The following is a 24424-nucleotide window of genomic DNA, read 5'->3' as shown; positions in this document are numbered from 1 at the left end:
ACAATTCTCCCAGAAGCAACATGCTAGCATCCTCTTTGTAGTGAGAAGCTATCTGCTCTTTAGCATCCTCCACATGGAGACTCCCTCTGAGGCACCAGAACCCCATCACACTGGATACAAATCTCTTCTCCCCACTTTCCCCCACCCCACTTCAGCTGTTTCCCTTAAAATTTAAAATACATTGATTTTACCTGTGGAGAAACTTCAATTTTATGTAATCAATATTGTCAGATTTTATCATCTCTTTTCTCTGTGACTTTTTGGATCCAGAATTCTTTTTTCCTATCCATAGGTGCAAAAGGTATCTCCTTCCCTCCAAATGCATAGCATTCATGTTTTGCCACTGTTATTTCCATTTCCATTCATTGAATGGTCTTGGTTTTCCATAGTTCACTTTGTTTCAGAGAAATCTTATGCTTCTCTGTATCTATCATGATCATAGTTTCTTAAAGCACAATAGTAGTTCATTAATGAATCAAGCCTGTGCTATACACCATTTTCAAGTATTTTTAAGCAAGTAAAACTGCTTGGAATATTTATTTGATCTAGTGGTAGTTTTTATAAATGTGAAAAGAAAAGAAAAAAAAGTCTCCAAAAAAGGTCCATCATCAGTCCTTAGTTCATGGTTCTTTTATTTTAAACACCTCAATGTTTATTTTTTAATAATATTTTTATTTTTCCCCAATTACATTTACATTACATTTTTTGCCTTTGGTTTTAAAAATTCTTTGATTTCCAAATTCCCTTCCTCTTTCCCTTTTCCTCTCTCTGAGATGGTAAGCAATATGATATAGATTTTACATGTGCAATCATGCAAAACAATTTCTCATATAGTCATTATGTGAGAGAAAACTAGATAGTGATGTAACCCTGGGCAAATCACTTAACCCCAATTGCCTAGCCCTTACTTCTCTTCTGCTTTGGATCCAATATTTAGTATTGATTCTAAGACAGAAGGTAAGCATTATTTTTTTTTAAAAAAAGGAAGGAAGGAAGGAAGGAAGGTAAGGGAGGAGAGGAGATGAAAGGAAAAAGGAAAACAAAATGAAACTTGAACAGCCCTCCCCAACCATTTAAGTGAAATATATGCTTTGATCCACATTCAGGCTCCATCGTTCTTTCTTGGGAAGTGGATAGAATTTTTCATCATGAATCCTTTGGAATTATCTTAATTTATTGTATTATATATATGTATATATATATTATAATGTATTGCTGGAAAAAAACCCAAGTTATTACAGTTGACCATTGTACAATATTGTTTATTTGTTTTATTTTGGGGAGGAGGGTAAGGGAAGGTACAATATTGCTTTTACTGTATATAATATTCTCCTAATTCTGCTCACTTAACTCTGTATCAGTTGAAGTTCATGGTTCTTTTTGCAATCATTTATGAATGAGGAAGTTTCTATCCTATTGAACTTCCAGAAGAAAGTTCAAAAAGGTTGAACCAAAGTGATATTAAAATCTGTACCAAAAAAAAGCTCACAAAAGTGTAATCAGAGAATAATAATATAAATTAGTGAGTTGAAGTAGGTCCAGGTGGTACCAGGTTTCAAGAAGAAATCTCTAATAGTAGAAATATAACATTGAAACCAGAGTAAACTAGCCAACAGAAATGAAGGGCAGATTATACCCATCTATTTAGTCACCCCTAATTGTTGAACATCTACTTTATTTCTAGTTTATAAAAAAAGTGCTGCTATAAATATTCTGGAGTATTTAGGGCCTTCCTATCTATCATTAATTTCCTTGTAGTATTTACCTAGTAGCTGATGAAATGAATTTAGTTGAGTTGAAATGAAGTCAGTTGAATTGGTGATGCTTAAACTGGGACTTCAATGAAAGGGAGGATTTCAACAGGAGAGAATAAGAATGAAAGGCTTTCCAAGCAAGGAAGATGCCCTGTATTCAAGATTCAAAAGTAAGAGGGGTAAGGTTGAGATTGGGAAAACCAACCTTTGTCAAGCCACTTCTCCAGAAAGCTTTCTTTGATTGACAGCAGTCATCCACATTATAATAAGATCATGAATGGCAAGGAAGATTTCCATGTCCCCCAAATACAAATTTTTGTTCAGTTTTTCATGCATAGCAGATATTATTAACATAGTGCATTGGGGAGGGTGGGAAAGGGCCTTACTGGCTAAAATCCCATCCACTGCCCTTACAGTTCCTTTGTTCCTAGTGGATCATCGTTTTAGAGTCTGTTTCTTTTATTTAGATAGTGGATATTTTTTGACATAAAAGTTTTGTTTCATCTTTCATTGATGGGAAGAAGGGACTATTGGTTATAAAAGGTTTTGTTTTCCTTTAGGGAATATGAAAAATATGGCATCTTTACCAACATCTATGTGATCAATGAGCCCTGGTTATACTCCCTGGCCTGGTGTGCGGGGGTTCATTCAGTCACCACCAATACCATCCATATATTGAAGAACATTAAACGCCCATTCTTCTTTATGGTAAGTTAGTTACCTGTATTAATTTTCCTAGGGGCAAAGATAGGTGGCACAGTGGATAGAGCACTGGATTGGAGTCAGGAAGACCTGAATTCAAATTTGGCATTAGGCACTTATTAGCTGTGGGATACTGGGCAAGTCACTTAACTCTGCCTCAGTTTCCTCATCAGTTAAGTGAACTGGAAATGGAAATGCCAAACTAATATCTTTGCCAAGAAAAACCCAGATTAGATCACAAAGAATTGGACACAACTGAAATTACTGAACAAAATTTATCTTCCCCAGGGGTTCAGTTTAGCAGATATTCACATCAGAGCATCATACTCTCTAAGCTAGAAGGAATCTCAAAATTCATTAAGTCCAAGTCTTGCCTAAAACATTATAAAGTTCTTTTCCTTGAACACGTCTAGTGACAGGGAACTCACTGACTATGAAAGTAGTCTGATGCATTTTAGACACCTCTGATTTTTTTTTTTTAATATTGAGCTGAAATTTACTGTGGTAGCTTCCATCCAATGGTCCTAGTTATGCCCTCTAGGACCAAAAAAAAAAAAAAAAAACACAAAAAAAAACCAAAAAAAAAAAAAAAACCAAGTCTAATCCTTCTCCTCTGTGAGCTAGTATAATGTGGTGAAAAGAGTCCTGGATTTGAAGCCAGAATCCTGGTTTTGCCACATAATCCTCCCTACGTGACCTTGGACAATCACTTAACCATGCTGGACCAGTTTCCTCAAATCAAATGGATTAGACTAGATGACTTTGAAGCTTCCTTCTAGCTCTAAATCCCATGTTCCTATGAATGCTTTAGATATTTGATGTCAGTAGTCAAATTTAACTATTTTCTTCTTTGGACTAAATAGCCTAGTTCCCACAATCCATCACCATATGGCACTGTTTCCATGCCTAATGTTGTCCTACTTGCCTTCTACTCAGTGAGTTACAGCTTGCCAGTGACTCTCCTAGAATAGTGAATGGATAAAGCAGAGGATAGTGACATGTTTATTATTACATCTTGAGAATGAATTAGCTTTTTTGACCACCATCTCTTACTACTGAGTCAATATAGAACCCTTAGGAGCCCTCCATCTCCACCCTAGGGCCCTTTGCATATGAACAATTCTTCCATCCTGACTATCTAGGAAGTTTGATATACTAGCCAATACATGATCTGAGATTGTTCAGTCATGGGGGAATCTAGAAGGTCTTTCTTCCATCCCTGTACTCCTGCAAATTATGCCCACCTCTTTTTTGTTTTCTAGACACCAAAAGAGTATATGTTAAAATGGTTAATGCTGGACTTCATCTCTGCCATCGTCATTCTGCTTGTGTTTTTTTACCACTGGTAATTACTTCTTAAGATTCTAAATTCTGACAAAAATGACTGGACATCTATCTCCTACCTACTCCAGCCAGAAGGGGGCTTGCATTTGAACTTTAACTTCCAGGTGACCCTAAAGACAGAGGTATTTCAGGGGGTCAGAGTTCATCCCTCTGCTAACTATACCACACTTTCTTTCTGTGCTGGTGTTTTGGATTATTGTCTTTCTTACCCTGCTCATGGAGAATAGTGCAACTTTCAAGACATGGGTAGAATGGTGGCTGGGAATGGGCGTGGAATACATACACATTCTTTCCCAAGTAAACCAGGATATATTCAGAGAGACAGGCCCAAGAATAGAACATCTGGGCAACTAGGGCCCATTTACAGCTTTCTTCTCTGGGAACAGATAGCCTTACAATAGTGAATTAAGCACTGGACCACGAAATTAGGTGAAATTTGGGTTCTAATCCAGTCTTAGATATTCACTAGCTAATGATCCTGAGCCAGGAACCAAACCTAAATGGATTTCACTTTCCTTATCTGTAAAATTTTGGGATGGTGCAATGACCTGTAAGGCATCTTCTAGCTCTAAATCTGTGTTCCTATGAAAAAAGGTTCCACCAGGTACCTGCCATTGGGTCCTACTTCAAAAAGCTTCTTCATCTCCACAAAATAGGACTTTTAAAAGAGAGAGGGGTATGATGCAGGGGCTTGAGGCCTGGATCCTACTTTCAGCTCTGAAACTGGGCTTGGGCAAGCTACTTCCCCTGTGGTCAGTTTTTAACTCTATAAAATAGCAAAGAAACATGATTAAGTTTGGCGTGAGAAAAGCCTTCTTCACTTCTAGTTAGAAAGGTACAAAAGGGGACAGCTGGGTAACTCAGTGGAGTGAGAGTCAGGCCTAGAGACAGGAGGTCCTAGGTTCAAACCCGGCCTCAGCCACTTCCCAGCTGTGTGACCCTGGGCAGGTCACTTGACCCCCATTGCCCACCCTTACCACTCTTCCACCTATGAGACAATACACCAAAGTACAAGGGTTAAAAAAAAAATTAAAAAAAAAAAAAGAAAGGTACAAAAGCAGAAGTGGTGAATTCCTCCTCCTTGGATAACTTTAAGCAACATGAGTGCTCACTTGTTAGGGTATGTTAGTGGGGATTCCTTCTGGGCACTGTTAGATTGATGGGAGCTGAGGTCCCTTCTATCTCTCAAATTTTGCTACTCTGAGAGTAGATATAGTGGAACATGAAGATTACCTTCAAGTATTTGAATGGCTATAATGTGAAAGAGTGTTTAAATGCATTTTGCCTGATCTCAGACTAAAGAAATAGGACAATGGGTAGAGGCCAATTTTACCTTATTGAAAGGAAAAATAAAAAAAAACAAAGAACTTACAGAGGAGAGCCGTCCAAAAGTATAATAGACTGTCCCTCAGGAGGCAGTGAGATCGCAGTTATTGAGAGCCATCCAGGGAAGAATGAGTGACTACTAACCATGGGAATTGTAGGGAGGACTACTATTTAGGGATAAGTTGGACTTCCAACTCTGTAATTTTGTGAATCTAAGATTGTGGTAGCTAAGTGGTGCAGTGAATAGAGTGCCAGACCTGGAGTTCAAATCCTCCCTCAGATACTTACTAGCTATGTGATCCTGGGAAAGTCACTTAACTCTGCTTGCCTCAGTTTCCTCATCTGTCAAATGAGCTGGAGGAAGAAATGGCCAACCATTCCTGTATCTTTGCCAAGAAATTTTCAAATGGGGTCACAAAGAATTGGACACAATTGGAATGAATGACTGAACAACAACAAAAGTGGGGTCTAAGGTAGCTTCCCTATATCCTGTGGCAGCCCTACCTCATAAAGAAGCCTCTGGGTCATTGCTACTGATTTTAGAGATTTGCATTAAGAATATACTCCAATACATTCTACAGTGACATAGGTATCTATTTAAAAACTGGCACATATATAAAAATCCTATTTCAAATACTTCTTAGGGTCCATGGCCTCATTCCTGGGGGCTGCCATTCTACCTTTGTTGGTCATGGCCCTACTGTGTCTTAACAGTCATTCTTTCGTGAATAGCTACAGATAAAGAATTCATTACCTTGTTGTCAAGATTTGATGGTGAGCTTTTCCAAACCTAGACTGGTCCTTAGGTGATGGACATATATGTATTTCATTATCATTAGGCATCATTCATTCTTTCATTAGTTTATTCATTTATTCAATGCAAGCTTATTAAACACATAGGCACAGTCTATTTAAAGGATAAGACCCTAAAATGTCCCAGATCACTCTCCATTTAGGTGTCCCTCTTCAATCTCCCCACATAGCTTAGAACTGACCAAGTTCTCGAAGGTTTTGCTATCCCAGCGCAAAATCTGGTTTGAAAAATTGCCAAGCAGGAAGGGCTTAGAGCAGCAGCATGGACCAACAAGTAATTTAAGGGTGAGGAGAGTATTAATAGCAAGTTAGTGCCAAGGTTAAAAAGAGAAAGACAATCATTTCTTCAGACAGCATGGTGATATGGTTTTTAATATATTTTTTGACATATCCTATACAGTTTGTCACTGTACCCTCTATGTATGCTTCTTCTAGCTACCCTGATGGTAATAACAATTTTTAAGAGTTACAATATCATCTTATAGGAATACAAATATTTTGAACTTATTAGGTCTCTTAAAATTTTTTTCCCCTTTCTTAATTACCTTTTAGTGATTCTCTTGAGTTGTGTGATTGGGCATCAGATTTTCTGTTTTAAGTCGGGTCTTTTCTTTATGGATGCTTGGAAATCTTCTATTTTATTAAATGGCCATACTTTCCCCTGCAAGAATATTGTCAATTTTGCTGGATAGTTGATTCTTGGTTGTAGATACAGTTCCCTTGCTTTCTGGAATATCATATTCCATGCCTTCCAGTCCTTCAGTGTGGATGCAGCCAGGTCCTGTGTTATCCTAACTGTGATTCCATGATATCTGAATGGTTTCTTCTTAGTAGTCTGTGGTATCTTTTCCTTGGTCTGGTAGTTCTTGAATTTGGTGTTGTCAATTGGGGACTAAATGCAGGAGGTGATCTGTGGATTCTCTCAATCTCCACTTTTCCCCTCTTGTTCAAGAATGTTGGGGCAGTTTTCTTGGATAATTTCCTGTAGAATGATATTCAGGCTTTTTCTTTTGTCATGATTTTTCAGTAGTTCAATAATTCTTAAATGGTCTCTTCTGGATATATTTTCCAGGTCTGTAATTTTATCAATGAGGTGTTTCATATTTTCCTCAATTTTTTCATTCTTTTGATTTTGTTTTATAGACTCTTGCTGCCTTGTGAAGTCATTTGCTTCTAGTTGTTGGATTCTAATTTTTAAAGACTGAATTTCATCCTTGGCTTTTTGGTCATTCTCCTCCTTCTGGTGTGTTTTTCTTTGTAGTTCATCTTTCATTTTCTTTGCCTCATTTCAAGCTGGTCTTCTGGCTTTCAAGACACTATTTTCTTGTTTTAGTTCATGTGCCTCTGTTTCGAGATGACTTATTTTGCTTTTTGTTCTTTTCTCAATTGTTCTCAGTTTTCAATTGTTTTTTGAGTTGTGTTTTGAGTTCTTCCAAAGCCTGAGTCTAATTCACTGGAGTTTTTGCGTTTTTTCTTAGTTTTCCTTGATCTTCCTCCGTTCCATTTGCTTTTGTTCATTACCTGGATAGAAGCTATCGATTATAATTTCTTTTTTCCCTTTTTCTGTTGTTTACTCATATTTTTTCCTTCTTTGCCCCTTGTCATTAGCTTTAATCTTGCTCCTCTGATTATTTGCTGAATATGTGGGTTTGGGCTATTCTGTCCTGAAGGGGGCTTCTTCTCTGCTTCGCTGATTGATTAGATTAGGCTGATGGAGTATTAATGAGCCCTGAAGTCAGATCTTCCCCAGCTGGCACCAGAAACTGAAGGTGTAGAGGCTAAAGGGCTAGCTGTGCTTGCTGTTCTGTTATCAAGGTATTCTGTAACGGTTGCAGCCTTCACCCTGGGATCTAAGTCAACAGGATTCTTGCAGTGGCTCTCAGCTCAGTTGGTAGGGGACGGGTGTTGGAGACCGAGCTTCCCTGCCCTCTGAAGGCTTCTTATCTGCCCTCTTGATAGACTAGATTAAGTTGGGGCAGAGCTGATCTACATAACTGGATGTGCCCTGGGCCCAAACCTTGAGAAGCTGAGGCCCAAATGGAGAGTAGTGGCTGCAACTAGGTTGTCCTCCCCTCTGCACCTCTCCTTTAGCTGCCTCCCTGCCAGCTATGTTTAGAGCCCTGAGCCTGGCATAGCTGAGGCAGCAAGGCATTCCCTCCAGGCTAGAGCCCTCACCTGGAGATTCCAGCAACCACTGGAGACTCAGCACAGAAGGTGGGGGAAGGGTTCTGGGACCTTCCTTTTCCTTCAACCCGAGAATTTAGCTTTCTCTGCATATCTTTTAAGTTGAATCGAGCAGGAGGGTTCCCTGGCTCTGTCCTGTTGTTAGATTTGGTTTTCTGTCCCCTCAAAGCACTTTGTTTTTGATTGGTGTGGAAGGGTTTTCACAGAGGTCTGGACTTTTGCTGCTTCTAGCAGCCATCTTGACTCCACCTCCCTACAGAAATCTTTTTAACCTAGCAGTTCCTTAAACATCTGTTTCTTCCTCATTCTGGTTTATCCTTCTCTGGAGATAATTAGTTTTGACTCTTGAAGAAACAAAAAAAGAATATTGAATAAGATTAAGTTTTAGTCTTCTCTTCCTTGGCCATGCGATTTGAAGTCCTATCTCTGTTCCAAAATTGCACTCTCTTAACTGCTAAATTTAAGTCTTCCTCTTAGTTGTTTCTCTGTTGCTCTTGAAATGAACACCTTCTCATCCTGAATACTTTCTTCCTTGAGCTTTTATGATGAGCCATTTTTTTTAAGATACAACAATTATGTGTAATAACAATTTTCCACATAAGTTTTCTGAAGTTATGTGACCCAAATTGCCTCCCTCCCCCTTCCCAGAACTGATAAACAATTTCATCTGGGTTATATATGTATTATCATGCTAAATCCATTTCCATATTGTTCATTTCTGTAAGAGAATATTCATGTTAAATCAAAACTCCCAAATAAAAACACAAATAAACTAAAGCAAGAAATCATATGATTTGATCTTCATTTTTGACTCCAATAGTTCTCTCCTTAGAGGTGGATAACATTCTTTGCATGACATTAACCTTTCCTAGTTTTCCTCCTCACTGTATGATTAACTGGACAACCCCTCAGTGGATCATCATCTAGGCCCTACCCAAGCGTGACTGTACTCTGGCTTAGGTGCCTCATCTTTTTTTTTTTAAACCCTTAACTTCTGTGTATTGGCTCCTAGGTAGAAGAGTGGTAAGGGTGGGCAATGGCGGTCAAGTGACTTGCCCAGGGTCACACAGCTGGGAAGTGTCTGAGGCCGGATTTGAACCTAAGACCTCCCATCTCTAGGCCTGGCTCTCAATCCACTGAGCTACCCAGCTGCCCCCTTAGGTGCCTCATCTTATAGGAAGCCCCTCTACAACACCACCTTGCCCAATATACACATTAACACTAGTTACTAGGGCAATGTTGTCACAACCTTGTACGCATCTTGCATTTACTTTTCTCTGCATATGATTTTTGTGTTTGAATGCCCAATGCCTAGCACATAGGAAGCATTTGATAGAATTGGATGAGTGATATATACAAGAGATGTTGTGGAGGTCACAATAAGATGTATTTGATATAGGGATAAAGTAGAACAAAGAAGTGAAGATGACTCTGAAGCTTCAAAACTGAGATGTTCAGAAGGATGTTCTTGACAGAAACATGTAATGTAGAAAGAGAGAGACTGGTTTAAAGAGAAAGAGAAGAATCTCATTTGGGGCATATTGAATTTTTTTTCCCTTCAGAAATACTTTTCCCCAATATATGTAAAAACAATTTTTGGCATTTATTTTCTAATATTTTGAGTTCCAAATTCTTTCCTACCCCCTTCCCTTGACAATAAGCAATTTGATATTACTTATGCATCTGAAATCATACAAAACATATTTCCATATTCATCATGGAGCATTTTGAATTTGAGAAGTTCTTGGAATGCCCAAGTAGACATGCATTAGGCAGTTGATAACACAGTATTGAGGCTTAGAAGAGAAATGGGGACTGAGTGTACAAATTTGGGAGTAATTTGCTATAGAGATGACAAATGGGATCACTTGATGATTAGGGCAGAGAATATAGTGTGGATGAAATAGTGCAGAGAAAAAAGAAGGCCTCCATCAGAGTCTTGGGGTATATCCACATAAAGCCATTAAGGCACTGATGTTGCTCCAACAGAGCAGGTGTTACTGGAGAATAGTAAAACGAAAAGTCTGATAAGTAGGAGGAGTTTTAGGAGACTATAGGGTCCCCAATAACAACAACAAAAAGCCAGGAAGGAGAATGTCTCACAGAACAGAGTAATCAGTAGTACAAAAAAAGTGAGGTCAAGAAGAATGAAGACAGAGATAAAAAGGTCATTGGATTTAGTAGTTAGATATTTGATAATCATAGAAATAACTTCAGCTAAGTAATGGTATCAGAAAATCCTGATTGTAAAGGGTTGAGAAGTAAGAGGGAGGTGAGAACATGAAATTAGTGTATATAACTTAGAGGGAAGAGATACAGGATGACCGCTTGAGGGGATAATGGGGTCAAGTAGAGGATTTTTTTTTAAAGAATGGTTGGCTAAAGAGAGACTAAAGATTGTGAAAAAAATCAAATGATCAAAGGAGCAAGATCCTAGATGAGATGGGAGGGAGGGGATTAAGGGCACAGGTAAAGGTTGGTTTTGGCAAAGGAGAACCATCTGTACCCCTGAAACAGGAGAAAGAAAGATTGGAGTAACAATTAAGGTATTTGATTTTTTCTCAGTAAAAAATATATGAAGTTTGGCCCTCTCCTAAGAGAGACACAGGAATGGAGGGGGAATAGGTGATTTGAGAAGTTTGAGACCATTTGCTGTAGAGGCTTTGATAGGAAGCCAGGGAAGAGTTCAGATTCTGTTTTTATGTAACAGTGAGGGCTCCATAAAAATTAGATGATCAAAATTGGGAGGCTAATGCATTGCTAGTAGAGTTGTGAATTGATCTAACCATTCTGGAAGGCAATTTGGAATTATGCCCAAAAGACTTTAAAAGAATGCCTTCCCTTTGATCCAGCCATACCACTGCTGGGTTTGTACCCCAAAGAGATAATAAGGAAAAATGTATAAAAATATTTATAGCCACACTTTTTATTGTGGCAAAAAACTGGAAAATAAGGGGTATCCATTGTTTGGGGAATGGTTGAACAAATTGTGGTATCTGGTGGTGATGGAATACTATTGTGCTAAAAGGAATGATGAACTGGAGGATTTCTATATGAACTAGACTTCCAGGAACTGATGCAGAGTGAAAGGAGCAGAACCAGGAGAACATTGTAAAGAGACTGATACACTGTGGCACAATTGAATGTAAAAGACTTCTAGTAGCAATGCAATGACTCAGGGGAATCCAGAGGAACTTATGAGAAAGAACACTATCCACATCCACAGAAAGAACTGTGGGAGCAGAAACACAAAAGAAAAACATACAATTGATCATGTGGTTTGATGGGGATATGATTGGGATTTTGGCATTAAAAGACTCTTCTACTGCAAACAGGTTTTGAACAATGATACATTCATAACCCAGTGGAATTGCTTGTCAGCTCCAGGAGGGGGGAGGAAAAAGAGTATGGAGAGGGATCATGAACCATGTAACCATGGAAAAATATTCTAAATAAATAAAAATTTAAAATAAAAAAAATTAGATGACCATCATGGCCATTATCAAGAGGAATTACTAATGGTGAAGGAGCATGCCCTTCTTGCTACCATCCACTCCAATTACTAATGATCTACTGTCTATCTTTTTTTGGGGGAAGGGTTTATTTTATTTTATTTTATTAATTTTATTTTATTTTTTAGAAAAATTTTCCATGGTTCCATGATTCATGTTTTTACTTTCCCCTTCACCTCTATTGTCTATCTTGTCACCAATGGGCCCTGCTATTATAGCAGCATCCCTTGACAACGAGGCCTGCTTCTAGCCTAGGGACCATCATCTAAGTTAGAGAATCCTCTGTAGGTAAGGGGCCAACTAACCTGACCACCACCAACTGACAACCAACTGTCACTGACAGGCAGGTAAACCCAAGAACCCCGGAACACAGCAACTCCCCAGAGAGCTTCTTGCCTGGCTTTCAGCCAGGCTCCAGTCATCACCTAGGGTAAAAATCCCTTTGGGTAAGCAGCCCACCATCCCTGCAAACCCTAATATCAACTGTCAAGACAACTACCATGTATAAGCAGGTAAGCCTAAAGACTCTAGAAATGGCAGCTTCTCCCTCCCCACCTCCAGTGTCATAAGCCCTCTGTCTAGATTGCCCCCAACGCCATTATCACCCAGGGGAGAGACAGCCCAGAAACTATTCCTGCAGGGGCTACAACCCCAGCTTCTTCAAGAGAAGCAGGTCCTGAAGACCCAGAAAATAAAATTTGGGGTGCCAAAGCCCTTGGCATAGTTGAATGTTCTAACATTAGAAGCTGATCCAGCTTTATTAATAGAAAGGCACCTCAGAAAACAGATGACTATCTTCCATCTTCTTCAAGTGGCCTTCCTTGGCTCCCTGGGGCCTCTCCCAGTTTTCCTTTCTAAAAATGCTTCCCATTTCCTCTGTTAGATCTTGTATGTACTCAGCTATATATATCTGCATATATATATGGTCTTCCCTATTAAAATACAAATTATTTGAGGATAAGGAGTGCTTTTCCTACCTTTTTTGCATCCCCAACACTTCAGGTTCTGGCAACCAAATGCTTACTGACTGGCTGACATTTTTGTTGCTGTATCCTAGCTAAAATTTAAGGTGTGTATATACCCTATTGGACTGTGAGTTCCTTGAGAGCAGGTGCTATCTTTTCCATGTGTTTTGCACATAATAAGCCAACATATAATAAATATTTTCTTAAAGGCAGTTAGATGGCTCTGTGGATAGTCAGGCCTAGAGATGGGTGTTCTGGGGTTCAAATGTGACCTCAGACATTTCCTAGATGTGTGACCCTGGGCAAAGCACTTAACCCCAGTTGCCTAGCCCTTACTGTTTTTCTACCTTAGAACCAATACTATCAATTCTAAGACAGAAGGTAAGAGTTTTTTAAATTAATAAATACTTTTATATTCATTCACAATACTTTTTCATTTGACCCAATCAGCCCTGCTGTGTAAAGTTATTAAGAGTGGCTCATTTTTGCCTTTGTCTGTGTTGCATCCATTCCCTTACACATAGGAGATAATAAATATTTCTTGAGTTAAGGAGAGCATGAACAAAGGCACAGAGGTAAATGTGTAATATGTTAAGAATATAGCCAGGTGTAGTAGTTCACTTAGATTTGGAACATGTAGTATGTTTGGAAGGGAGTAATATGAGATGCCTAGAAGTGTAGATTGTGAGGACCTTGAATGCCAGGCAAAGGAATTAGAACCTTATTTAGAGACAATAATAAGCAGTAAAGGGATTTGACCAGAGGAGAGACAGACATGACCGAATCTACACATATTTTGGCAGTAGGCTAGTTTAGGGGTGGGGAACAAAGCCAAATTGATTTGCCCCTTGTTTGAGGAATTTAGCACAATAGGAAGAAATGAGGACCTTCACTGGGATAGTGACAGTAGGACTAGAGAAGGGGAGCAGATATGAATGGTGTTGCAAAAAGTGAATCAATAGGACCTGGTAACTGATTAGCTATCAAAAGTAAGGGAGAGACAAGAGCTAGAGAGAGCCTCAACATAACAGTATCTCCGTAAGAGCCAAAACCAGCAAGACCATTGAAGTTCTGCCTCCTGATGCCCCCAGCAAGCTGTTTCTCCAGTAGAGCCTTATTGTCAGTGCCATCCCATCCCTTGAGACTCCCATGGAGACTATTCTCCAATGATTATCCTACAAGAGACTTTAGAGATCAATCCAAACTTTTCTCATTTATTGGTGAGGAGGCTATAGAAGAGAAATAACTTACCCAAGGTCACGCAGTGAATTTGTTCTAGTTACGACTAGATTCCAATTCTTCTATTTGGCTAGACCCTGATGCTTCCACCACACTGTGCCATGCCTTATGGCTGGATTAGGTAGTGGTACCCCCTCCCTCCCAATCACTACTCTACTGGGTACAAACATTTTACAGAAGACCACATCTCCAGTTTAAAGCCCACATGGTAGGGATCTTTGCTGAGAAGCTCAGAGTGGATGGCCCTGCCTTGTCTAGATTGGCAAATACAACTGTAGCCAAATTCAATATCTCCCCTGATAAGCTTTGATATGTCTAGCCTCCTGTTGTTGCCCCCGATTCTTTGGACTCAGGATGTCTCAGAAAGCTAAAAGAAACTTTAGAGATGATCCATTTTATAAAGGAGGGCCTTGCAAGGGTCTACATTTATACAGATGATAAGAAGCAGAGCTGGAGTTCAAACCGAAGACCAATCCTAAACCTAGCATTTCTCCCATGTCTTGTTTTTTTTTTTCCTACCTCATTCAGCTTACTTACAACTTAAATTGCTAGCATTTGCAAAATAAAACAAAGTACTTTAGTACAATAATCTCATTAATTTATAATTAAGCAGGTGGTACCTGTTTTCAAATATTTGAAGGGCTACCAAGAAAGATTAGACTTTTTTCTATTTATCCCCTAAGGGGAAACCTTGGGGGGTGGGAGTAGGGGGATTGGATGGAAACTACAAAGAGGGAAACTTAGGCTTGGCATCAGGAGAGACTTTCTAACAGAGCTTTTCCAAAGTAAAACAGGCTTCCTTGAGAAATGGTGGGGATCCCCTCCTCTTTGGAAGTCTTCAGGCAGAGGTTGGAAACTATATCCTGGGTGTGTTTATGCTTGGGATCCGATGGCCTCTAAAATCCTTTCCATGTCTGAGAGTTGGTGATTTCTGGGTGACATTGCTTCCATAGGTAAACTGCTTCATTCTGTGACTTTATTCCAGGTGGAGAGAGAAAGGATGGTATGAACTGCTTGTGAAAAAGAAAAGCCCAGGTAGGTAGAGGTGGACAACTTGTGAGGTGAGTCAATGGGACAGCCCTAGGACAAGTGGTCTCAGGTCTCCCTGAGATTCCTTGAGACAGGAAACTTCCTATGACTCCCTCCCCCCCCCCCCACCTCCCTACATAAGCATGGGTCACAGGAGAATCCTGGTCATCTCTATGGGACCAGGCACAGACTGGACTTCTCTTTCCATTTCTTTGCCCTCTGTAGCATCATGACCCATCCTTTTCTTCTGCTAAAACATTGTGATCTTTGGGAACAGTTAGGCAGAGCAGTGGGCAGAGTGCTGCTCTTGGAAGACTGGACTTCAAATCCCCTAGTTAGCTGTGTGGCATTGGGCAAGTGACTTAATTGTTCCCAGCCTTAGTTTACTTCTCTATAAAATGGGGATAATATGAGCTACCTCATAGGGCTAGTGTGAAGATCAAATGAGATTTTATATACATATGCACATATGGTGTTACATGTACATGTGATAAACATGTATGCATATATAATATGCATGCATTACATAAACCCAATATTATATATATATGCTTTCAAACCTTAAAGATCTCTATATATACTAGCTATTACCATCATTATTATCATTTATTATTCTCCCCACCATAAAAAACCTGCCAACCAACTAACTAGAAAAATCAGGGACCCATTTATACATTTTTTGAGAAAGATGATCATTTTCACAAAGTGCCTTTTTTCTTATTCTGCCAGCTGCTTCATGCCTCCCCTTCACAAATCTTGTAGACAGTTGTCATGAGTGGAATTTAACAAAAAGGTAAACTGAGGAATGTTTCTCCAAACAACATTTTATTCACATGGTGTGAAAACTGATAATTGGATAGATCAAAGACTGCCTCAGTTTCTAGCCAAAGACCCCAAGCAAAAGGAAAGAGTTCCCCATTTATAGATTTTTGGGGAATATAGAACAAAGAACAGAACAGGGCAGGTGACATCATGGGGTTAAGGACAACATGCCTGAGGTGTGGGGAACATATATGATTGGTTGGAAGTTGGAAATGAGGGCTAGTAACAATTCCCGCCCCACTCTCTTTTGTGATCAAGAAGTATTCATTGTTTGAATCTACTTGTAAGATAGTGGCCTACACTTCTTTGGATAGCCAACCAGACATCCTTGAAAGATAACTTGGTGGTATAAGGATATTAGGTCCAACTCCCTTGTGATAAATCTTATCCCCTAAGGTTAGCAAAATTCCTTGAGGCAAAATTAGAATAATGATCAGCAAGAGAACTGGATTTCTAAATTTGACAGATTACAAGCCAGCTGAATCTTTGCATTAAGTTAAGAGGAAAAAGAACCATGACTTAGGCAGTTACAGATCAAAGTCAATTAACTGTAAATAGGATCAATAAAAAACTAATACAGGATCAATTTTAATCTTCTTGCTGTCAAAGGACCTAAATCAGACCTCAGTTATCAATTTCATCATGCTAGACTACAGGGAAATCACTTCTCATTGGGCATCACTTTTTCTTTGTCCTAAGAATAAATAACATTTATATAGTGCTAAAAGAGTGCACATCACTCCACATAATGTTCTCATTTGAGCCTCCCAATAACCCAGGGAGGCAGGAATTCCCTGTGTCATTGTCCCCATTTTGCTGATGAGGAGACAGAGGCTCAGAGGTGAAGTGTCAAACATGGCATTTGAACTTGGGTCCATTTGTTCCCTCATACTGCTTATGTAGATGGTGGAGCCTGACCTTGAAAATCCCTAGGGTTCCTTCTAGCTCTAACTTCTGTGATCCAGTTCATGGAAGTCAGAGACTGTTAGAATTTCCTTTAATCCTCTCCCCAAGGCACCTGGCATTTGTGCTGTTCACAAGGATTCTTGGTTTTCCCCTTCCTTCTCCATCTGCTCATTCTTGGCCTCCTTGGCCAAGTTCAAACCAATCCAGCTGACATTTATGAAGAGCCTATAGTGTGTAAAACACTGGAGATACTGAGACAAAGTGTAAAGAGAGTTCCTGGTCCTCAAAGAGTTTACACTCTAAGGGGAGGAAGTAACATAAAGAAGAGAATGTGTGAAGACATTAAGTGGGGAGAGAGCACTAACATAAGGAATAGCAAAGGCTTTTTGTAGATGAGGAACATGTGCTGAGCCTTGAAGGAGGAAAGGAGGGCATGCTCTGCAAGGAAGGCAGCCAGTGCAAAGGCATTGTGTGGGATGTGAGCTCACCCACTCAAAATGAAAATGCAAGAATCTGAGATTACAAAGCAGCTGGTTTACTTCTCTACCAGAAGAGGGCATCCACAACAGAGTTGCAACTCAGTTGGGAAATGTGCACTGAGTGTTTTAAATATAGTTTCAAGGGGGGGGGGGTTCCCTTGTGCACCAGAGGGGCTCACAATGTAACAACCAATCTTAGTGTGTGATCACCTTCTAAACCCAATTCTCACCCTCTTCTATCCTTGTGCACATCTTTTCAAACCTGGTCGGAACCCCCTTCTGTTCTCATGCACCCCACAGTTGTTTTATTGCAAGAGGAAAAAGAGGAGGGGGAGTGATGACAGAGAGTGTGGTTAGGGACTTTCTGGTCTCTTCTAGCCAGCACATCCAATATGTTTCCCCTTCAGCATGAAGATAGAATGTGAATGTGGAGATCTGGGAATGGTAAGTAGACCAATTAGGCTGGAATGAAGAGTGCACGAAAGGAGGCCATGTGAAATAATAATAAATGATAGAGTAATGATAGCTGACATTTATATGGCATGAAAGGAGGTCATGTGAAGTAATAACAATAGCCAACATTTATATGGCACTTGCTCTGTGCCAGGTGCTTTATGTTCATCTCATTTGATCTTCACAACAATCATTAGAGGTAGGTGCTATTACAATCTCCATTTCATGTTGAGGGAATGGGTCACATAGCCAGCAAGTACCTGGGGTTGGATTTGAACTCTGGTTTTCCTGTCTCTATAGCCTTGTTAGTGAAGCTGTGGCATGCATGCAGAGCTGGCACTCAGGGAGCTGCTCCTTCCCCATTCCCAGGGGCTGAAGGACTTTTTCTGCAAGCCCCAACCCTCTGTCCAGCTGCCCAAAACAAACTCTTTCTCCCCCAGCACTCTCTCAGGTAATCCAGGGACTCACAGACAGTTTGAATTTACCCTCTGGGCACTCGAACTGGGAAAAGATTGCCAAACTGGCTCTAGTGCTGTGTTCTCTGTATCAGTAAGCTACCTCTATTTGCATCACCATTACTATTCCTCCATAACTCTCTGCTCTACTCCTCCCCCAAATAAAACACATTTTTAAAAAGTTTTCCCTTGTACAGTCAAATAAAACTGATCCCCACATTGCCCAGGTTTAAACATGCATATCTCTTTTCAGTGATGCTGAGTTTCCCCCAGAGTTAGAAGCCCACCATTTTAACCTGGGATGTTTATTAATTTGGGGTCACTATGGTCTCTGACATTTAATAGTTGTGTGACTCTGGGCAAGTCGCTTAACCCTATTTGCCTCAGTTTCCTCCTCTGTAAAAGGAGCTGGAGAAGGAAATACCAAAACCTTTTTTGCCAAGAAAATCCTAAATAAGATCATGAAGAGTTGGACACAACTGAAAAATGACTAAACAACAACATAGTCTGAAGAATCAGAATTGTTGAAGGGAGATCAAACAGGGATGAGTAGACCATGGCATATTTCAATTATGATCATCAAAGAAGTGGTGCATCATTCAGAAAAGGGAACTATTAAGCCAATTAGTAAGAAGACTGAGGAAAGTTATTGAATTTGTCAACTAAGATGTCATCAGTCACTTTGGGGGAAATGATACAGTTCTATTGTAAGGCATTAAGAAGAATGAGAAGAGGGGGCAGCTGGGTAGTTCAGTAGATTGAGAGCCAGGTCTAGAGATGGGAGGTCCTAGTTTCAAATCTGGTTTCAGACACTTCCTAGCTATGGGCAAGTTACTTAACTCCCATTGCCTGGCCCTTAACACTCTTTTGATTTGGAACCAATCAAAATATTGATTCTAAGGTGGAAAATGAGGGTTTAAAAAAAAGGGCAAGAGGAGAGAAAGTGGAGGTGCATATTGTAGATGGTTTTTTAGAGGAGTTTAGCTACAAAAGGCAGAAGACCTCTAAGGACAATAAAGGAGATGGAAGGATCAAGGGATGATTTTTTCAGGATAAGGAAGACATAGACATGCTTATAGACAGTAGAGAGTTAGCCAGTAGATAGGGAGAGATGGAAAATGAGGGACAGATGGGAAATCTGTTTGAGCAGACTGGATGGAATGGGTTGAACAGTAGAAAAAAAGAGTAAAGCCATTTTATCAGAGGTCTGAGAGGTAGAGGTAGAGACTGAAAGAGGTAAGAACAGGGCAGGACAGTTTAAGAATCATTAGTATAGAAATGATCATTAAATCCATGGAAGCTAATGAGGTAAACAAGTGAAAATAGTATATACAGGGAGAAGCAGCACCAGATAGAACTCTGTGGGACACCTATGGTTCAAGGTTTGATTTGGAACAAAGGAGACGGAGAAGAAGCAATCAAATAGGGAGAAAAAAAACCAGGAGAGAGTGTTGTCCTGAAAATGTATAGAGAAGAGAGATTATCCAGGATAAGAAGGTAATCAACAGTGTCAAAGAGAGACATAGAGGAGAAAAAGGATTGAGAAAAGGCCATTGGATTTGGCAATGAACAGATCACTGGTAACTTGAGAAAGTGTTTTTGGTAAAATGATGAGGTTGGAAGCTAGACTATAAGGAGATAAGAAGCCATGAGAGATGAGAAAATGAAGGCTCCTATTATAGATGACCTTTATTCAGGGAATTTAGACACAAAAGATTTAAGAAATATAGAATTATAGTTAGTGGGGTTGGAAGGATCAAGTGAGGTTTTTATTTTTTTAAGAAAAGACACATGGCCTAGTAAAGGAGGAGTTAATAGAATAGGAGAGAATGAAAATAAATGATAGAGTGGGGATGACAGAGGGGGCAATTTGTAGGTAGAAATGAGCTGGCACAGCTGAGGCTATGTAAAATAAATTTGTAGTGGACCCATTCAAAATGGTTGTGTAGTTTTTTTTCTATTTTTGTTCAGTAGCACATAGGTAGGAATGAAGGCAGCAGATGAGAATGATTTAATGCTGGGGGCTTGATGAGAAAGCAATCAGCAAAATGACAAGGAGAACAGAGACTCGAGAGAAGAGGGCAGTGTGGAGTTGAACTGGTTCACCAAGGGGTCAAAATAGGGTACAGGGGAAAGTGGCTAGTATGATGAAGATAGCCTAGGAAAGAACCGATTAGAGGTTACAATGTGGGCAAAGACTAAGGTTTAGTAAGGGAAGACAGAGGGAAAGATAGAAAGCTAATAGATTTTGATCAGTTACCTGAAAATGGAGATGGTGCATCTGTGGGTGAAGGCAAGATTAAAGGTGTGTATGGCTGAGATGGGGGTGGGGGTGGGGTAGTTCTTGGGAGGTGAGTAGATTAAGGAATTAAGTAGTTAAAGTAGGTACATTGTAGGTACATTGATTGAATGACTAGTTGCTATATTTAGAATCCAGGGACCCGAGTTCAAATCCCAAGCTATATTGCTTTTACCTGCTTGTCCATGGACAAGTCACAGATTTGATATCATCTAAAGTCTCTCCAGTTCTAAATGTATGTTCTTGTGCCCTGAGGAGGGATGGAACAAGCATAAAAAACACTAGACAAGAGGAAGCAGCTAGGTAGTGTAGTTGACAGAGAGCTAGACCTGGAGAAAGGAAGTCCTGGGTTCAAATCTAGCCTCAGATATTTCTAACTGTGTGATCTTCGGCAAGTCACTTCACCCCCATTGCCTAGCCCTTACCACTCTTCTGCCTTAGAACCAATACATAGTATTGATTCTAAAATGGAAGGTAAAGGCTAAAAAAGCATACCCACACAGTATGAGAAGTGTTCAGCCTGAGTAGCAGAGGCATGGGGAGCTATGGGTATATTTCCAAAAACTATTCTTTCAGTCCCCTTCAGGTCATTCTTTGCTGATTCCTCTGTTTCCCCAGTATTTCCAATGTCCGGGGTTACTGATGTTGAAGAGAATACTGAGGAGATCCAAAATCAAGATGAAAACAATGAAAATCAGGAAGAAATTCCAGGTAAGGATACAATGAAAACATTCAAAAGTGTTGGATCAGGGCCTTGGAGCCTCTTTCCCTTCATTCCTGGGCCATTGGGCTATCTGTTACATCATTCATCTTAACTGGTTTTTATCATCTATAAAATGATGATAGTCCTGCCAATCTTTCAGGGCACACTAAATCAGATGTGTATGAAAAGTATTGAAAATGTATGAGATCCAGTTAAACAAGTGTGTCCCCTAAACAACTCAAATATACCTGGGGTTTCCCTGTTTCTATATTGGTTTGCCTCATTCTTTGTTTTTACATCCTCTTTCCTTTCTCCTTAGTATCACCAAGTCCTTCTGATGAAAAAAACCCAGGAGATTTTTGGGAATCCCTCTTAGAAATGAAATCAAGTGAGTAGATGATGGGGCTGGAAGAGATCTTATGACCTTTTTCTTAACCCCTTGCTAACTGTGTGGCTTGGATGATCATTCAACCTCTCTGGACCTCAGTTTCCTCATCTATAGAATGAGGGGTTGGATTAGGTAACCTCTGAAATCTTTCTCATTTTTAAATCTATGTCCACATGATTCCCAAGACACCTCTGCTGAGGAGTCCTCTCAGACATCTTGCCATTTTGATTTCAGGGCCCTTGTGGTGGGAAGGGTGGGGTCAAACTTTCTCTCCAGTGCCTGGAGTCTTATCATTTGTTAGACCCTACTTTCTCTTCTGATGTTTAGAGGTAGCAAGCCTACTGAGTTTGAGTTACTAAAGTGGGGAGGTGGGGCTACAGATATGTGCAAGACAGATTTTGCCTTCAGGGAGTCTCCATTCTAGTGGGGGAGACAAAACAATTACAGATGGAATTCTAATGAAACCTGGCTTTGTGGTTCAAAACTGTGATTTCATTGGATTTTCACAGGAACCCTGTGAAGTAGGGAGGGCAACTTGATTCAATTCAACAAACATTAATTAATCACTTAATATCTACAAAAACTTTTATTCAAGCAAGAATACAAAGATGAATATAGCCTCTGTCTGCAAGGAACTCTTACCGTCTAATGGTGGTCATGGGAATAGACATACATACAAATATCATATGAAAGAGCATGAAATAAGGTGAAAAGAGCATGCCTTGAGAAATTTGAGGATGAAAAGATTACTTTCACTTATAAATTGGTGTGAGGAAGGGGTGAATCAGGGAAGGTTTTCTAGAGGAATGGTGTGCCTGAGCTGAGCCTTGAAGGAAAGAATTTAAGAAGATAAATGTATAGAAGTGTCCATTCTGAGTTGGGGTAGGAGGGCCAGTTTAAGCCAAGGCTTGGAGGCAGAAATAGGCAATAAAATAATCTGGTCAGAGATTAGAATTGGAAATGAGACAAGATTCCTCTTCCTTGGGAGTCTGAGTAGCTGCTTAGGGCCACCAGTTCTGCTCATCCTTTCTAAATACATCAAGAAACAGAGTCCTTTGAATAACGTTTCCCATCTCCCTGAACAGAAATGGGAGCAGGAAAGATGAATAGAAAAAGAAGAGAAAGACACGAAAGGTTGCTTCAAAGCCCTACTCCCTCATCCACTAACCCCTCCCTGCCATTCAAGATGAGGCAGATACCTAGGGCTGAAGGATGGCAAGGCAGGCTGTGCACACTGAACATAAGCCAGTCCATAGGAAAAGCAGAGACTTGGAGCCACTAGAAGAGATAATTTTGTATCATAGGTGGGTTCATAAGACCTAACACTAGCAAAACATTAGGATGTTCACGCAAGGAACTGGTGGCTCCCTGTGGGGAAGAACAAGATACTAATGTTCTCGGGTTACCTGCCCTGTGTTGAAGGATGGGTGCCCATGGTATACTTGGGCTTTTTGTGTTGGGAGAGAGGATCATTATAGAGATCCTGCTCTATAATCAGAGATTTATCTGAGTGGCCTAGTGTGGTCGTGGGATGTAAAGAATGAAACAGATTGGAAGCATGGCTTGTTAGCTCAAAGTGCTCCAAGGTACAATGGAATCACCAGTTTATTATATAGAAAATTAAAGATCCCCTTCCCCCAAAAGCCCAAGAAAGTTTCCCACAGTTACAGAGAACAGTATTTTTACTATAGACAAAACAAAAGCCTTAGAAGCCTCCAGGTGTAGATAAAAACCTATGCTAAACTATCAACTATATGTGTTATCATTAAGTGAAGCCTGGGACATCTCGTTAGGCTGGAAAGCCCCTGAAGTTCTCAGCCTTGATGGTATTAAACAAATTTTTTGAGCCTCATTATTTTACTTTAATTCTGGGCAAAATGCCCTTCCAAGGGTTCGACTTCGGCTGTGTCAAGCAGCTGTATTCTTGGTCAAAGGGGAATAGCCCTTTTTTTGTTAGTGTTAGCCCCCCTCCTGCTGGATTACTGAGCCCAAAGCTTTTTCAATAAGACTATAATGCATTTAAAGAAAGGTGAGAATTATGAAAGGAATCAAAAGAGGAATCTCAGATTTTTATCTTGGATATCCCATTCCAGTTCTCGACCCTGATAGGAAGAAAAGCCAATACACGGGCTCTGCCGGTCTGTATTAATCTTTTGATGGGGTCCAGATAAAAATATCTACTTGAGATTCTAATTTCTCTTAATAGCTCCCAACATATTCCCCCTTTTCTTCAAAATAACATGATTTATTACACAGGAAAACTTTGAATAATGAAAGAAGTTATAAACTGGTTATACTCGTCAGTTATAGTTGGATCTGATAGGAATTACAGATCAAATTGTTTGTTTACGGCTCTCTACAGATCATCTTCATTTCTTGGTTTCCCTGGTATCCTTAAAGTCCCAGATAAAGTCTTACCTTCGAGAGAAACCCTTTCCTAATGTTCCTTAATTCCAGTGCCTTCTGTTTGTTGATTATTTCCAATCCTATTTTTAGCCTGAATAATTAAGTTTGTATGTGTTACCTCTTTTATTAAAATGCAAGTGAGAGCAGGGACTATATATTTTTTATCTCCAGTGCTTAGAACCATGTCTGCTACAATAAATAAATACTTACTGACTGATTTGAGTTTTACTGGTATATATTTAATATGTGATAAGCTGACCATACAGCCAGAATATAGAGAACCTTAAATTTCAGTTAAAAGTTTTTACTTTGTTTGGAAGACAATAAATTGACTTCTAGAAGATTTTCTTCAGAGAAGCATGATTGGAGTACCTTTGTAAAAGTACTGAGTCTGGTGTACAGGGCAGATTGGACAGAGAAGAATGCAAGAGCTAGCTAGCTAGGAAGCTGTTAAAATAATAGTAGCAGCAGTTTTGGAAGTCAATGTTCTTTTGATCATGGCTTTCAGATAGTCCAATAATTCTTAAATTATCTCTCCTTAATGTATTTTCTTCTTCTTCTTCTTCTTCTTCTTCTTCTTCTTCTTCTTCTTCTTCTTCTTCTTCTTCTTCTTCTTCTTCTTCTTCTTCTTCTTCTTCTTCTTCT

General features: G+C 39.7%; 1 protein-coding gene across 1 annotated transcript in view; it reads left to right on the top strand.

The window, feature by feature from the left end:
• GDPD4 (glycerophosphodiester phosphodiesterase domain containing 4) overlaps positions 1–24424 on the top strand; it is an 84221-nt gene that overhangs the window by 51917 nt on the left and 7880 nt on the right. Inside the window, exons 14-18 of the mRNA XM_044666000.1 lie at positions 2315–2462; positions 3719–3801; positions 14825–14874; positions 20901–20993; positions 21305–21373. Coding sequence (XP_044521935.1) covers positions 2315–2462; positions 3719–3801; positions 14825–14874; positions 20901–20993; positions 21305–21373 — 443 coding nt within the window. The remainder of the gene's footprint in view (positions 1–2314; positions 2463–3718; positions 3802–14824; positions 14875–20900; positions 20994–21304; positions 21374–24424) is intronic.

Source organism: Gracilinanus agilis, chromosome 3 (assembly GCF_016433145.1).
Source record: "Gracilinanus agilis isolate LMUSP501 chromosome 3, AgileGrace, whole genome shotgun sequence".
NCBI classification, from domain to species: domain Eukaryota; kingdom Metazoa; phylum Chordata; class Mammalia; order Didelphimorphia; family Didelphidae; genus Gracilinanus; species Gracilinanus agilis.
The sequence above is the reverse complement of the archived record's forward strand: the minus strand, read 5'-3'. Positions and strand labels throughout refer to the sequence as shown.